Source organism: Ixodes scapularis, unplaced genomic scaffold (assembly GCF_016920785.2).
Source record: "Ixodes scapularis isolate PalLabHiFi unplaced genomic scaffold, ASM1692078v2 PGA_scaffold6__148_contigs__length_123643588, whole genome shotgun sequence".
Lineage (NCBI taxonomy): Eukaryota > Metazoa > Arthropoda > Arachnida > Ixodida > Ixodidae > Ixodes > Ixodes scapularis.
The window spans coordinates 36,186,877-36,203,014 of NW_024609881.1; the positions used below are offsets into that span (position 1 = coordinate 36,186,877).

Genomic DNA, 16,138 nt, shown 5'->3' on the forward strand with positions numbered 1-16,138 from the left:
ATGGTTTAAGAAATGGTACAATTTTCGTTACATGTACACAACCCTCGCGAAATAAAAAAAAATCTATTACCGTGCTGCGAAATATACGGCACAGGTTATTTCTGAGTACTGTTTTTTCTTTGTAATTTCAGTTTATTTGGGCACATCGTGCGCAGAAAGACGACACCGAAAATTGGAGATGTTGCTGGGCTATATGCCACAAAAACAACCTTTGAATGACAACATAGGCTTCCTTGGGAGTAGTCTGTAAATTCCCCGTATAGCCAAGATTGAATCACCAGAGAACTCCCAGTCTGGCCCACACTGCATTTACACCGTTTCGCCAAGTTTGACTAACCACTGAACTGCCAGCATGGCCCAGGCTGTTTAGACCGTTTTGCCAAGCTTGGCTGACCATGGAACTGCCAGCCTGGCCCACGCCGTAATTCCAGCGGTGAGCCAGTCCATGGCTATACAGGGAACTGCCGGTGGTCGCCAGAATGGTATACCAGGATGGGGCTGCCTAGCGCCATGGGGCAAAACAATCTAGGCCCTGTGAAACTTCCCCGGCTGCCCAGTCTGGATCAAGCTTGAGCCGGTCATAATGTGCTGCTTGGGATAAGTCGTTAGCACTTTCGAGCCCAGAACCCCTCCATGTGTAGCCAGAGTTTTGAGAGATTCGCGTTTTTTTTTTCTCTTTAACCTCAGCTTTAGGAATCTTTGCATCTGTGTTGCATTTATGATTACATGGTTTAAGAAATGGTACAATTTTCGTTACATGTACACAACCCTCGCGAAATAAAAAAAAATCTATTACCGTGCTGCGAAATATACGGCACAGGTTATTTCTGAGTACTGTTTTTTCTTTGTTATTTCAGTTTATTTGGGCACATCGTGCGCAGAAAGACGACGCTGTTATTTTTACATTTTAGTTTAGAGTGTGGGTTTTGCGGCGTAAAACATAGCATCTTCATGCCACCGTTTTTGGTTAACATTTGGGAAGGGCAGTTCCTTTGGGACTCCAAAACTATCACGGCGAGAACTTTTCTTGGCAATGCAGTGGAGAGGAGGAGAGCCCGCGCACAGCTTTATTCAGCGCTCAAAATGGGAGAGGGAGCACGGGCCTGTACCTTCCACTGCTTTGCCAAGAGAAATTGTCACCGAGTAGATTTCGTGCTGCTGTCCTGTTCACTCGGTATTGACTACAGACTGGGTGCTATGCGCAATTTAGGCCAAGCGTGTTTGCGGTTACGGTAACGTGACTACGTGACTATAGTCTCCAAGCGGGTCACAAGGCGAAGCACGGCACCTACCTGAAGGACACTGCTTGGTAGACCACTGACATAGTATCCACTGCACTATCAACTTCGGGACGAACTCACAAATGTATCCATTGACAAATCATCTAAGGTTCGAAAGAGTTATATACATAAATACAATAAAACTTTTTCTAAACTTATATAATTACCAACGCGCTCACAAACAAGTACAAATCCTCTCGCTGTGTTTATTGTTGGGATGACCCTCGAAGATAAGCCTTTTGTGGGCGCACCCATGTGGGGACCTTGAAGAAGCAGGATGCAGGCGAAATGCTGGAGGGAGGGGAGTGTTTCCTCCTCACCTCTCCAGCAACCCATCTGCTTCCCCCTACCAGCATTCCTTTCCCTGGCCCTGAGTCCTGACTGAACTCTTAGCTGCGGCCTGTGTGGCTTAGTGTTTGAAAAGTCCTACGCGTATTTCGGCAACAATCGATTTCTTCGAAGAAGTCACAGATATTCTCGTGATGTGGTTTGCTTCGGCAAATGACAGGTTGCACCGCATCGTGTTGAATCTACAAGCAGCTCTACCATCTCGTTTGTGTGTACGTGGTGTTTCTCTAGTGCACATATCGACAAATATCTCGGAATAAATCTTTAAAGTCCGCTAATTGTTTGGTAAGTGCACGGCAACCTGCTTGCTGGCAACGAGTGGCCGCTGTTCTACGGGTACTCTTCCAGATTATGTATACAATTAGGCAACGTCTATTCTCTCGGCAGCCGCGACAATAATTTTTCTGAAATTCTACGGAGAGTTAGCTGCCTGAAATCATGCAACTCCCGGTAGAATACTGACTTTCCTGTTCTCCCCGCTGTTCGTGGAAACACGCCTCATAAACAGCTTTTCATGGACACACGTTTCATGGACACGTTTCGTCGACACTAACATGTCACCGACACTCGCTACGCGAATCGCACGCTGCGGAAAAATTTTTTCGCGGAAGTGTATATTCTTCTGCAGTACGGGAAAAGAATGCCTGCAGTTGCCCCCTATTGGGTCTCGAATAAAACAAATTGTAAAAACGGCTGTTTGAAGGTGTAGAGTAGCTCACTGGTAGGGTGTCTATCTCATACACAGCGGGACCCTGATTCAATCCACCAGTGTGGGATTATGTTTTTTCTCGAACATTTTTTAAGGATTTCACGATAATCACTGCGTTTTTTTCTATTAACACTGAAGAAAACTAATGTTGTGAACGAAACTTCGCTAAATTAAATGGCATGAGACTGCGCCCCTCCCGGGGGTGAGTGGATGACATAGCCCGGGGCAAAAAAATTCCGCCTGTTTCGGACAGCCCGTGTATGACGCTGGCGGCTCGTGTATCACAGTCTGCGGCTGCTCATTAGAAATATATTAACTCAATTTTCCCACCTGTGCACGCCGCTTCCCAGCGGCTTGCCGGCGGCGCAAGCCTCGCTGTCCTCCATTCCCCCCCCCCCCCCCCCCGAAAGGGAGTCTCATACTATTTAATTAAGCGAAGTTTTGTTCACAACATTAATTTGTTTTTTGAATGTTAATCGTAAAAAAGAAATGCCGTAGGTATAGCCATACGCCGAGAAAAAAGAAAAAAAAGTAACCCCACACTGACGATTAAACCAGGGTCCCGCCGCATAAAAGACGGACACCTTACCAGGGAGTTACCCTACAGCTTCAAATAGTTCTTTGCACAATTCGTTTTACACGGGACCCAATGGAGGGCAACTGCGGGCATTTGTTTCCTCGCGCTATTGTGCCGGCGGCAGAATATCCACTTCCTTTTTTCGCTGGTGTGTCACTGGCCGGCAGACCCGTCCACCCCTATGAAAATGGATAATGCCATTTGAAAGTCCTATTATTGCCAAATGGCAACAGCTGTTTACAAAAAGTCAATTAGCAGGCAACAGATGTTAATCGTCATTGAGACGTCACCCTGCTGACCCGGATAGCCATTTCGCCACCGTCAACTTTTTGCCGTTCTATTGGTTATTGTCGGTGTATCATCAGTGTATCTACATGTTAACGTTAAATGGCTAAAGGAGGCAATCAAAGGACTATACATTTTATAGTCTTTTGACTGCCTCCAATAGCCAATTAGCATTAGCATGTAGATACACTGGCAATGCACCGACATTAACCAATAGAACGGCAAAATGTTGACGGTGGCGAAATGGCTATCCGGGTCAACAAGATGACATCTCAATGACGATTAACATCTGTTGCCTGCTGATTGACTGCTCTTAAACACCTGTTGCCATTTGGCAATAATACAAAATGGCATCAACCATTTTTATAAGGGCATAATTATCACATAGATGTCATTTGATCGAATTTCGTGACCATTTCGCCATTGTCAACCCCTCGTAAACTTTAAGCTGGCCAGCCGAAAAACTGCAATAGTTTACATGGCCTACCATTGATTCCGTGCCTGATACACATAGTGCCGGCTTGCAATATGGGAAGAAAACCAAGATTGAAGGACAATTTAAAGACCCAAAATTTATTTATCACAATGTCATTAAAATGACGTGTTTTTTTTTCAAGACTAAGTTAATCACCCAAATGTAAACGATGAGTGAAAAAAGAACCTTTCCTTGCTTCCTGACATGTCTGTAAGGTGTCAGCTGAAAGAAGAAAAACATTATAAATTAAGTGGGCATATAACCAGAAATATTCTTGCAGCACATTCAAAAATATGCACAGAAGAACCTTGCTCACATGTTTTCTCGGCTGTTATGTTCACGGAAACCGGTCCTATTGAACGTCCAAAAGTATATATGTGTTAGAATTACAGGCTTCATGAATTTCCTTCTTGGTTCTTATGCTCAAACACTGCCACTCAAGGTGGCCGGCATGACTACTAGGAACAGATACCCTGTCCCTTTTACTTTACTCCCTTCATTTTACCTCCTTGCCTCTCTGCACTGCGTTTCTTGCTTGGTACTGTATGACAATAAGAGATTCAAGCTCTCACGACACCCCATTTTTCTTTACCACCTCCATGCCACCATGTTCAAGCAGTGCTGATTGCATCAAGCCCCACTGCTTTGATGTGGCATGCAGGGTGCAGTGATTTGTTTGAGGCAGCTGTGGTTTAGCTCGATGGGCTCAGAATTTTTGCATCCTTATATTTCAAAATTTATTTAACTGCAACTATAGACAACGCATCCCTGCGATGGCGCGGCTGTCGGCACAGCACATGTACACACATGTCTGCTCACACGAATCTAGTTCCTGCGTATGCAGTGCCCATAGCTGCTGTGGGCAAACACAAGCTTGTCTGTAAACAGTGTCTACTTATAGTTCAACCACAATTTTAAGAAGTGTTGAAAAAATTGTCAACATATAAAATAAGGCAATATTTTTTACAGCCATAAAAGCTAAGGTAAGCTAAACAGAGAATACAGCTTCCTGAAACATCTATAGCTATCCCAAGGGCATTATCAGTTGTTACATCTTCGCTCATGTCATGATCCTTTATTGTGTCTGCATAAAGATGCAGCAGCAGGGTTCTACTGTATTTCACACAATGTTTGAATGTGCAATAGCTTTAACTTCCACAACACATCAGCCAACCACAGGTTGTCAAAATGTCAACTCCACAATAATGTAATAAGTATGAATACAATAATAATCCCTGGAAAAGGGGTACAATGGGGAGAAAGGTCAAAGAGGAATCTCCTTTGTCCCCTTGTTCCCAATTTTATTTGATGTGATAATTATCGTCATTCTTGTCTTGAATAAAAGGGTCTACTCGTGTCTCTTAAGAGAGGGAAGCAGCTTACCTGGAAGAGCATAGCGCCCCCGGGACAGAAATCGAAAGAGGCTGTCCTCGACTTGCTTCCCCACATTGCTGCACTCCGTGAAGGTGCGAGCTGAAAGAGCAAATGAGAATTGAAATTTAAAATGATAATAGCCCCTAGAAAGCTACACTCAAGTATTGGTACCCTTTTCCTCATTGTCCAGTTCTGCCAAAACGGTCATTCATCCATTTGGATGGTGAAATTCGTTCATGCGCATGCAGCTTGTGGGCACTGCCATGTTGTTATTGCGTCACTACTTGAATTTAATGTAAATATTCACTTCACCTTAGACAAAGATTTATCTATTACTTTTGATAAGATCTTTGGATGCTTGGCAATTTTACCAGCAGCCTGGGGGGCGCACTCATAGATGCACCACTCTTCAATCAGTTTGGGGAGTGCGTCTTTAAACGCTCACTCTTTTTATCGTACGGGAGGAAGCACCATCTATCCCCTAACATCGGAAATAATTTTCCTTTAGAAATTAAAGCTATGATGGTAGCACAAGAAAAGTTTCGTACAAAAAAATATAGGCAAAATAGGGACAAAAAAATTTTTTTTTGGTCATGGGTCTCCAGCCAAGGGGTAGAGAAAAAGATTAATCTTGTGTGTTAACATTTTTTTCAAAGCAAAAACATGACAGGACTATGTTATCAAGTGTATAGCTCTTTTTACTGTGGTCATAATGAGGTGGCATAGACTTTGTCATTTGCCCAATAATGCTCAACAAACACAAAACTAAAGCAAAAATTCTCGCAGATTAAGAGCCATTACTACATGCAGTGCAAGTTTTGAGGGTAAACATTTTGGCAGAGGCCTGCCGGGTCGGGAGAAAACTTAAAAACTCAAAAACATCCGTCCATACACCCGCATCTGTGTTCCCTACATAAAGGGGACTAGCGAAGCGCTGTCATGTATGCTGGTAAAAGAAAGTATTCAGGTGTCCCACAAACCGGTATCAATACTTTGACGTATCATGCTGCGAATTGAAGGTCAGCCCTCTAAACAAAGAGCGCAGGGCATTGTATATTCAATTCCATGCCACCTACATTGGAAAAACAAAGAACTTCCCAGAAACAATTCAACAACACAAAAACAACTGCAAATTCGACCACGAGCGCAGCGCTGTTGCAGAGCACTGTGAGGACAATGAATATCGCATGAACTTTGCCAACACCCTTATAAATGTTGAGACAAACTTCTGCCAGCAGCTTTTTATAGTCATGGCATATCCAAACAACACCAGGAAACATCAATTGGTCCACTGGCACATTGCCATCATGCTACGTGAACGCACTCAGCTACCTAACGAAGTGAAAAAAAAGAGACTATCGTAGAAGAAAACGAAGCTGTTGTCCCCTATCAGGAAGCAGTCACCCCTGAAGAAAAAAACAAGCTGTTTTTGAAATGTTGGGACCTTGTTGTAGGATATGGTTGGTGATTTTTTTCAAATTCCAATGTATGAGTTTTGCATTTGTTTGAGTCATGATTCACTTTTTTATCATATTTACCCGCATAATGAACACACCTCTTTATTCTGAAATTGACATATATTTCGGGGGTGCGTTCATTATGCAGGGTAAATTTCTGCACTTACACACTTCGCGAAAATGTAATTTTAGGTGGCAGTATGACACGGCAAAGTGCTGTGGCATGTCTCCACTGACGGAGGCGCATTGACGGCTGGTCGTGGGCGCGCTACTATAACCATGTTCTACAATTTGAAAACCTTTTTTTAGGGTGCTTTCGGTGTGCCTTCTGTCAAAGGAAAAGCGCCCTCCTAGTGAATAGTAAAAAAATCTTGCATGTAAGAAATTTAGGTGTCCAATAAAAGCATATGACAAAATAAGATCATATAAAAACCTTATAAAACGTATAAGAACAATATGGGAAATATATAAGATTATATAAGAATTTTTAAGAAACTGAAAAGAAGTTTCTTATAACTTCAAATATAATTTTATATTGTTCTCATATGTTTTTATAAGGTTCTTGTATTTTCTTATATGATCTTATTGGATCATACGCGTTTGTTGGACATAAATTTTTTTTATACATTTAAGATTTTTTTACTAGGGAAGCTCACTCAGCATGGTGAGTGACGCGACCGTCCTTAGGCCTAACCACTTTCACGATTTCACTCTCCGAAAGCACACTACAGATGACCGCGTGTTTGTTGAAATCAATGCATTCGGTGGGCGAAACATGTCCAAAGCTGGGCAATTCCTCGACCCCAGCTTTGTTACGTGTATGCGCCACTCGGTTTCACTCTTGATCACATCCGCAACTACACACTTGCAGCCATGAAAGCATGAACCGCTATGCTTTGCCTGGTTTGAAGTGGCCTGGCCGCTTGGCGGCGAAAGAAAATTGGCTTGATGGCTAGCCGAGTTGGACGTAGTTTGAGACTCATGGAGCGAGTAGACACGGTAAATAAAAACATTCTAAAAACTTCTCAGGTGTTCCTCAAGCTTTGAGTACTGTGACCTATTTAAAGCTTGAGTAATTAACATTCACCTCTAAGCTGACTGTGGTGGTAACTACGCACCCACCGGATCAATCAACCACCTCCCTCTCGTTACCTGACCCCGCCTTCTGCACATGGTTATGGGCGGGAGTGTAACACATGGCGAAAGGTAGACATATGACTGGTCCAACGAGCATGTAGCCTCTACTACGATTTCAGCTGGTCATTCAACAGAGTATAGTGATGCAGCACAAAAAAAATTGTGCCATTTTAGAATGTCTGAAGGTGAACACACCCTCAAACATCCTGAAACTGTAGAGAGTTTCCTGCAAAGCCACTCGATTTGATTGGCCAAGCAGTAAATAAAAGGTACACTCACCAAAGCACTGTGTCGCCCATGATAAGCCTGCAACTCCCTTCAATAATTGGGAAAAACCAAAAAGCCACAGGAATGTAACACTGGATCCTGAAACAGAAAAAAACAGCAAAATGCAGGAATTAACACAATATACAAACCGCTTCAGCGAGTGACACTTAAAACTAGCTACAGTCCTTTGGGCACCGTCTTTTTATTACAGATAATTGTGAGTGAGGAGGTGCTGTCATTATTTTTCTAGCCCTGTAAACCTTTCCCATTTGAAGGTCTCCGACGTCGGATTCGCAAACTTCATAAAATCTGCCATTGCTCCATTATCAAGTTCTAGAGCAAGTGACAAGTTAAAATTTCAATGGTGGAGGCTCACAGACATTAAGCACCTGCTTCAAGCCCCTCGGCTGTCGAGAAAACACTATGCCAACCGCTCCGAAACATAGGTTTTGTGCAGAAGAGAGATTGAAGTATGCTACTGATTCAGTAGAACTACATCATATTCATCAACCATTGTTAGCCGATTCACTATGCGACTCATCGTGAAAACGAGACTTGGACTTGGCCAGGGCAATATGTTTTACAGAGAAATGTTTACCGATTTGACAGACGCTGTCATTTTATTAAGCAGCCTTATATATTTGCTCTTTATGAAGCAGATGAAGAGGAGCAAAACACAAATAGTGCTATGGACAACGGCAAGTTGAAGAAGTTATAGGACAAGCGCTACTTGTGGTTCTTCAACTTGTCCTCGTACTGCCATTTGTGTATCACTATTGTTTGAGCAACTTGTCAAGCGGTTCAATTTAGTATCCGTGAAGCGGCTTGTCAGTGGCCTTGTCACTAAAGCAGGGAACATGCACACAACAAATCACTTTGATGGTGATGACCACAACATTTTCATTTCATCTCAGAAAAATCGCCCCCCCCCCCCCAAAAAAAAAAAAAAAAGCTAATCCTGCACTTATGTTGCAGAATGTGTGCATCGTCTGACGGCAGAGACTGGAGGGTCACACTGCAGTTCTCTTCGTGAGTTACACTCCCAGTTCCAATGCGGTGACCAATAAATGTTTCGGTGATGCAAAAAAATAGAAAGAAAAAAAAAGACATTGCTCTGAATATTTTGTTGTTCCCCTTATTTAGCTTATCAAAACAAATCTCCCGTTAATTGGACCTCAACATAAACGTGACACGCCGACCTATTAAGGATAACAGCAATCCAGTCCTCGTCAAATTAACTGAGGGCAGTAAAAAAAACAAGGAGGTCATGCAATAATTGTATAGGGGATTGGCAACGGTCCCAGGAAGATATGCTTCAGTTTGTGCAGTATCATTGATTTCCTCATTAGACAAGTGTCATCAGCTTTGGCCACTGCTCATGCATTACATTTTAGAGTGAAGCACACTGTACAATGGCATGTTTACTCCATGACATGCCAACCTTTTGCTGGATTCCCAATTATCCTGAATAACACAAAAAATTTGCAAATAAAAGAAGCAGTTAGATCAATAGGTCACAAAAATCTATGTGAAACGAGCAGTCTAGATCAGTGCATGCAGGGTGACTCCATGTGGGGCTGTATAGAAGCTTTACAACCACCCCAATAGCTTGTTAAATCAACCCCAATTATCCTCTGCTAAATGTGTGAGCTACATGGTCTTGGTAGACAGTTCAAATTCCTCACTTACCCCGCATATAAGCCCTAGAGTTGTATTCACACTGCTTGCGTTTGCTTTGGCCTCCACCCCCCCCCCCCCCCATTTTCTCCCACACTAGGGGGCAGAAACACTGTTCTTATTCTGCATGTGGCTGATTATTAAAAGCCTTTTGGCTTTTCAATTTAAGTAAATGCACATATTGAAAAGGAGCTTATTGCCTAGTAATCAGGTCTACGAGAAAAGTTTGAAGTGTAGAATATATGAAGTTTGCTAGACCTGTGGCGGACAATATTTACCCTCCAAATCAAAGCAGCACCAAATTTGTCAGCCATGTGCCCATGACAACTTCAGATGAGACTAATGACAAATGCATAAAGCATATGAAAATTACAGAACGACCCGATACTATGACCCAGAAAGTTGAACAAGCTTACGTGAACACGCTTACAAAAAGATATCTAGAATACCAAAGAATCAATGGAAATAAAAATAGGAAGACTTGACTGATCCTCTCTGAAGTCCCGATCTTGGTATCAATAGCATGCATCGATGCTTACAATCATGTTCTGCGGTGTGGCCGGAAAACACACCTGAGTGAAGCTCCTAATCATTATGCTCTTAGGTGGACAAAAGGCTCACTTCAAACAGCTTTCAGCAATAAAAAAAAGCATGCCAGATACTAACATAACATGGTTTCCCCAAAAATAAAACATATAAATCTCAAGCATCTTTAGGGGCTAAGGAAACAACCAAGGACGCACAAGAATGAAGCACCTCATCCCAAAGTGAATGGAACGCCAAGGTGCAACACATCGCTCTCCTAAGCAACTAACACTACTTACAATTTTTTGAACACCTTCCTGGTAAACTAAGAGCGGTAATATTAATTATAATTACATGTGGTGCATCGCCTTCAGGATTGCTGGATGATGTGAAACTCTGGAAGATCTTCAAGATTAAAGTGAGCAGAAATTTTTTACTTGGCCTGAAAATGTCTCATACTTTGTATCTTGTTCAGAGTTAAGCAATAACACCATAGCTGTCTACTAACACATTATGCCTAGAAAGTATCACCTACGTAAGACAAGTATGATTCAGACACTACCTATTGTTAGCGCCATTTTGTAAAAGAGACTTGCACAGTCTGCTCACATTCCATGTGGCACACCCATGAGTTCTTTCGCCGGGCAGATGTGCCAGACGCATATTAAATCTCTCACACCGGCCTCCATGTCCACAACAAGGCTCTAACATTTCAGAAGTGTGGTCACGTGGCCATGCCCCTCTGCAGATTGACTGCTGTGGTGACATGTAGCTCAACAGCGGTGGACTTCTCCTACTAGAACCTCAACATGGAAGGAACGAATTCCCAAGGGCTACGGCAGAATGTGCGGAACTTGAACTGACCGGCTGTGGCAGCAAACCCTCTCCAAGTTCCAGCCACCATTTCAACAGGGACGACGGGGAGCACAGGCTTTGTCAGTAGCGACGGCACCCCCACGAGCCAAAGTCCGTGGCAGCACCTGCGACAAAGAGCCCTTGCATAATCCCTGTCACCACTCCGGCTGGGATCACAGGGAGCACAAATGATGGCGGTGGAGCCACCACGAGCCAGAGCTACATGACAGCACCTGCAGCAGCGAGGCCCCCACAAGTATACCACTCACCATCTTGAATGGGAACTCGGGGAGCGCAAGCTTTGGGAGGTGACGACAGTGCCACCACTAAAAATGATGTGGCAGCACAAGAACCAGGTTCTGATGACAACAGGCGCTGACATCCAAGTCAACTTGGTGGCTGTCCAACCAAACAGACGTGACGCGTACCTGAGAAGGCAAATAATGTTTTGTAGTGATCGAAGTGGCCAAAAAGTTGCCAAGCGAAACTCAGCATTCAACTGTAATGATGAGCCGCGCTGTTTCGACTATGATCGACATATGTCTGCGAATCGCTCTAAACCGCAGAAGTGTGAAGGCTGCATCAATTTTAATGGACATGAACAATGAATAGACCATTTTTGTGTGCAGGCAACAAACTGCCAGCGAAAACAGTGATGAAAACCCAAGTGAGTTACTCCGACACTGCTAAATAAATAGGACAGCTTACCATCATCTCCTATTGATATCTGCCATTAAGCCTGTACCTCGGCACTGTAGGTGATATCAGTGGTGTCCGTCTCAGGGAACTCAAACTAGTAGTTCACTGAGCAACTACTCCTTGACCAGGTCTGCAGCGATTATAAATTTGAAGAACAGATATATTACGTTACATAAATGACACAAGATAGAAAAGGCACAGACAGTACCATACCTTCCAAGTTTGGGGAAACCAAATTCGGGATAATTTCTAAGCAGGGGAGGAGGGGGGGGGGGGGTGTTTTAAGAAGAAATATTGAGAACAAATTTGCATGAAGACAACTTCATTATATTTATATATTGCACTGCCTATGCTCATGGGATTGCAGCCGTCCACAGTGATGTCAAAAACTCTTCTTTAGTACAAAAGAGAGGGGGAGGGTAATTTCTCTTTTCGGGAGGCTTTTCTGTGAATCATACAAACTGATCAAAATTTAAGAGACTTCTGGGTAATACGGGGAAGTTGGCAGGTGTGCAATACTAAACAGACACAATTCGCTACCGGCAATGGCAAAAGAGAATGCAGGTTGGATCAGCTTTGCATAAAGGTACTTTGAACAACATATACCATATAGACTGTACTCACGCAAGGCTAGCGTGCGGTGCACTCTGGGTACATCACCGTATTTGTGTTCGTGAAAGCAGACAGTGGAAAGCGCACAGCCTCACGGGCCACAATATGAAGCGAGCATTCTACGGTTCAGGTGACACTACGCTTGAAAAAGATGTCGCTCTTGTGCGACAGTCTGCTGTTGCGCAAGGAAAAAAGATGAACTGGAGAAAAAAAGACAAGGACAGCAGGCATTGCAGACTCCCAGTTTCTGCAAATCCCAAGAGTCCGAACATGCGTGCAAAATGGTTTGGACACTCCACTTGAAACGAGAATGACTCACTAGCATCATCGTTCAAAGCCCACACAAAAATCATGACAAGTGGAGAGTATGTGAGCATGTTAGTGAAGTTAATTAGTGCCCGTCTATTTTGTGTGTCCAAATAAAAAAAAAAAAATATATATATATATATATGAGTAAAGCTATACGCACTCCGGAATGCACTTCGGACGGAAATGGCTATACGCACTCCGCTTTTCTCGCATAAAACGAGTGGTCACAACGAATTTTCTAAGCGGAGGCATGGCATAAGGGTCAAGGTGTCCGCTTCATACGCAAGTGGACGCGGGTTCCATCCGCAGTGGGCCTGCTTTTTTTTCTTTTTTTTTCTCAAACGTTTTGTTTTGTCGAGGCATTTGGCGATATTTAGGACATTTCTTTCTTTTTTTTTGCGATAAACAGTAAAAAAAAATTGAATGTTGTTTAGAAACTTCGCAAAACTAAATGGTATGGGACTCCCTTTCGAGGTGCGATCGGGGACAGCGGGGCTTGGATTGCCGGTTGGAGGCCGCGAAGCGGCGTGTACTGGTTACGATTTGTAATTAGCAGCCGATACTGTTGCCGCGAAGCGGCGTGAACGCAGGCGGGGGGCTGTGTTAACGAGCTCCCCAGTGATACACGCGCCGTTCGAAAAGGGTGGCCCGAGCGGCATGATCTCTCGGGGTAGTGCGCATAGCCATTTCCGGCCAAAGTGCACTCCGGAGTGCGTATAGCTTTACTCTATATATAAATATATATATATATCTAGCGCAGTAGATCAAACGGCTCCAACCACAATGTTTTCTTTTTTTACGCGTTTCGCTCGCGTTGCCTGAGGTCACCCACAGCGATAAGACGCACGGGCCGACAAAGAAACCTGGCCAGTACAGATATGGGTAGGCAGCGATGCGTGCCGACGCGAAGTGACGACCCACGTGCGATAAAACGTTTGACAAGTCGACCGACGTGTTGGGTGACCGAATCATGGCTTCGCGATTAGAACTCGCAACCCGTCGGATGGTTTGACGAAAAGCGCGAGGAGAGATGCTCGCCTAAGGAAAATACATGTCAGGATACACTTTTCGGGCGCGATTAGGCAAATGCAGGGCAAGGAAACAAACCAAGGAGATGCTTGAACGGAAGCTTAGGAGGACACAGAGAAAAAAGGCTTACCTTCCAGAAGCACCGAGGAATGAGCCAATTGAGCAGTGCCCATAACCTCCAGGGCTGTTCATTCTTGCTCGCGTGGTGCCTCGCCACTTATTAGTCGCAAAATCCATTCTCGGACGCGGCATATCGGATCGATATGAGTTCTACGTAAAAATAAAAGACACACCAAACCGCAACAAAGCTTCGGAACCTTCGACGCAAATGAAGTTCAGGGTGAATTGGATTGGCTTGTAAAAGACTTTGTTTCGAGGTGCATAATAAATGCGAAAATAAAAAAGTTAACGTAACACTATTCGTAAAACAGTAGCGAACCGAAACAATAAAACGTTTTAACAAACTTAAAAAACTAAAACAAATGTATTAAAATAAAAGTTTTATACGCGATACGAAACTTCGCTTAGCCACAAAACTACGACGGGATTTTAGTTCCGGTTTGGAATCGGAGGCTGCGTATTTTCGACACCGATTGGATATCCAGGGGGCGTGGACAATGGCGGCACGGACGTAAAAATAGCAGCTTTTATTTTGACATCTTAGTTATTTTTACGTCAACAACACGTTTTCTCTGGATGCCGCTGACTGCATTGTGAAATGTCGGTAGCTCGGCGTGTGTGTGGCCGGGTGCTCGGCTCGGCGGCTCGGCGGTGTCCGCGCTGGTGCGTGTTGTCAACACTGCCGCCTGTATTCGTCGCGTTCTTAGGAACATCAAAATAAGCGTTCTCCATTTTCAAACTTCGCCCGGTGCCGTCCGTCACTCCTGTTGCAAATGAAGATTACGTGTACCGGAGGTGACAGAGCCCAGCCGCAGTAATTTCGTACGCATTTTTCTGGAGCTGTACTTGTGTGCAGTACGACGGATTATCACCCTTGCATAGAATAGCTGCGAAGGCCGTGCAAGCAGCGAGCGAGTAGCCTTGACTGGCATGACTGCACCCGGTGCTGGAGCGCTCGTGGCGCGCGATCCAAAGCAACGAGCTCGCGCTTTTAGCACTGTCGTCGACAGCATCTTTCTTTTTTTCAGTGTTAGTCATAAAAAAGAAATGTCGTAAATATCGTCAAATGTCCCAACAAAACAAAATGTCCGAAAAAAAAAATGCGGCCGAGGCTGAGGTTTTTAAGGGTCTATGACGTAAATAGTTTTTATTTATTTGTTTGCCAGTTTTTTTGCGCCCCTCTTTGAGTACTGTCGCATTTTTTTGTATTATTTTCACATTTATTTTTCCTTGGTTTTACTTCGGATATTATTTGCATCAGCATTTTTGAGCTGACTTCGCACCTGTGGATATTGTCATGATTCATTCGGGAGCCCATATTCGGGTCTTATAAATTTTGAGCCATTGTAGTTTCAACTCACTGTAAATAATTTTTGGAAAAAATGAAACGTTTGTCTGTAAATATGGTTGTATTACCGCGTGTGGATGTAGATTGTAGTCATATATTAACACTATTAAAATATTCAGATATGGCTACTTGTTACATTTTTATTTGCCTGGCTAACAAAAGTGTGTCAACCAATTTTATTTTAGTGATCTGGTGTCTTCGTGTATATGAACTAATTTATTATTATTTATTGAAAATATAAGAACGTAGGATTTCACTATCCCAAATTGTTAACTTCTCTCATTAATTTAAGAAAATTAAAAAAAAAATGTACAATTCGTGACATATATTCGGCGATTCAAACATTTGGGCAAGGAATGAAGAAATGCGTTGCATCCTTAACATGTTGTTTGAAGTTATATAGACGAAAATGGTCGGTCCCAGAAAAAAGTAATTGTAAAGTAATTGCATTACTTTTTGATGTAATTTGTAATTGTAATGAATTATTTTTTCACATAGTAGTAGTTGTAATTATGGTTAAACTACTTTTGGAGCGAAATGATTGTAATTGTAATTAAATTACATTTTGGAATAAATTTACCATGTATAGTTTTCTTCAATTTGCCGCGGAACACAAGAGCCAATTGAACCTCTAGCGTATATTATAACTATGGTTTGTACCTAAAGTTTGATTTACTTGCAGCAGAATTTGGCCGGTATTGCACTGCCACCGCGGACGCTTGATTGACAATAGGATGAGTATAAAAAGACGATACCCGAATTCTGTATTGACACCTGCCAATAAAAAGACGCTAAAGGGTTCTTTCGCCATTTGATTGCCATTGTAGCGCCTACCACGTCAGTGCCAAACTTCAATAAAGGGGTAATACCGTGTCCATAAATTTCAAGCAAAAGCAATCGAATGGCGATAGGGGCAATAGAATGTCATTCAGATGTATATTGAATGGCGGAAGCCATTTTTATAGGGGCACGCAGCTTCACGGCGACGTTCTGCGACGGCTCATATCAGGAATGTTAACCCACGCGTCCCCCCCTACAGGCCATTTGCGGTGACA

The 16,138-nt window shown here is 43.2% G+C and overlaps 1 protein-coding gene across 3 annotated transcripts; it reads right to left on the reverse strand.

Moving 5' to 3' along the window:
- Nucleotides 1-3,745: 3,745 nt before the first annotated feature.
- LOC115331368 lies at nucleotides 3,746-13,949 on the reverse strand. Of its 3 annotated transcripts, XM_040210491.2 has the most exons (7): nucleotides 13,746-13,949; nucleotides 11,236-11,394; nucleotides 10,976-11,091; nucleotides 7,922-8,008; nucleotides 5,058-5,147; nucleotides 3,991-4,026; nucleotides 3,746-3,896 (listed from the first exon to the last, which is right to left on the reverse strand). In XM_040210491.2, the coding sequence occupies exons 1-7, from the start codon at nucleotides 13,865-13,867 to the stop codon at nucleotides 3,823-3,825; spliced, it is 684 nt and encodes a 227-aa protein (XP_040066425.1). In that variant the 5' UTR covers nucleotides 13,868-13,949; the 3' UTR covers nucleotides 3,746-3,822. The 3 variants fall into 3 exon arrangements, with proteins under 3 accessions (XP_040066425.1, XP_040066426.1, XP_040066424.1); XM_040210492.2 differs by lacking the exon at nucleotides 3,991-4,026; XM_040210490.2 differs by having other exon boundaries at nucleotides 3,746-4,026.
- Nucleotides 13,950-16,138: the final 2,189 nt, after the last annotated feature.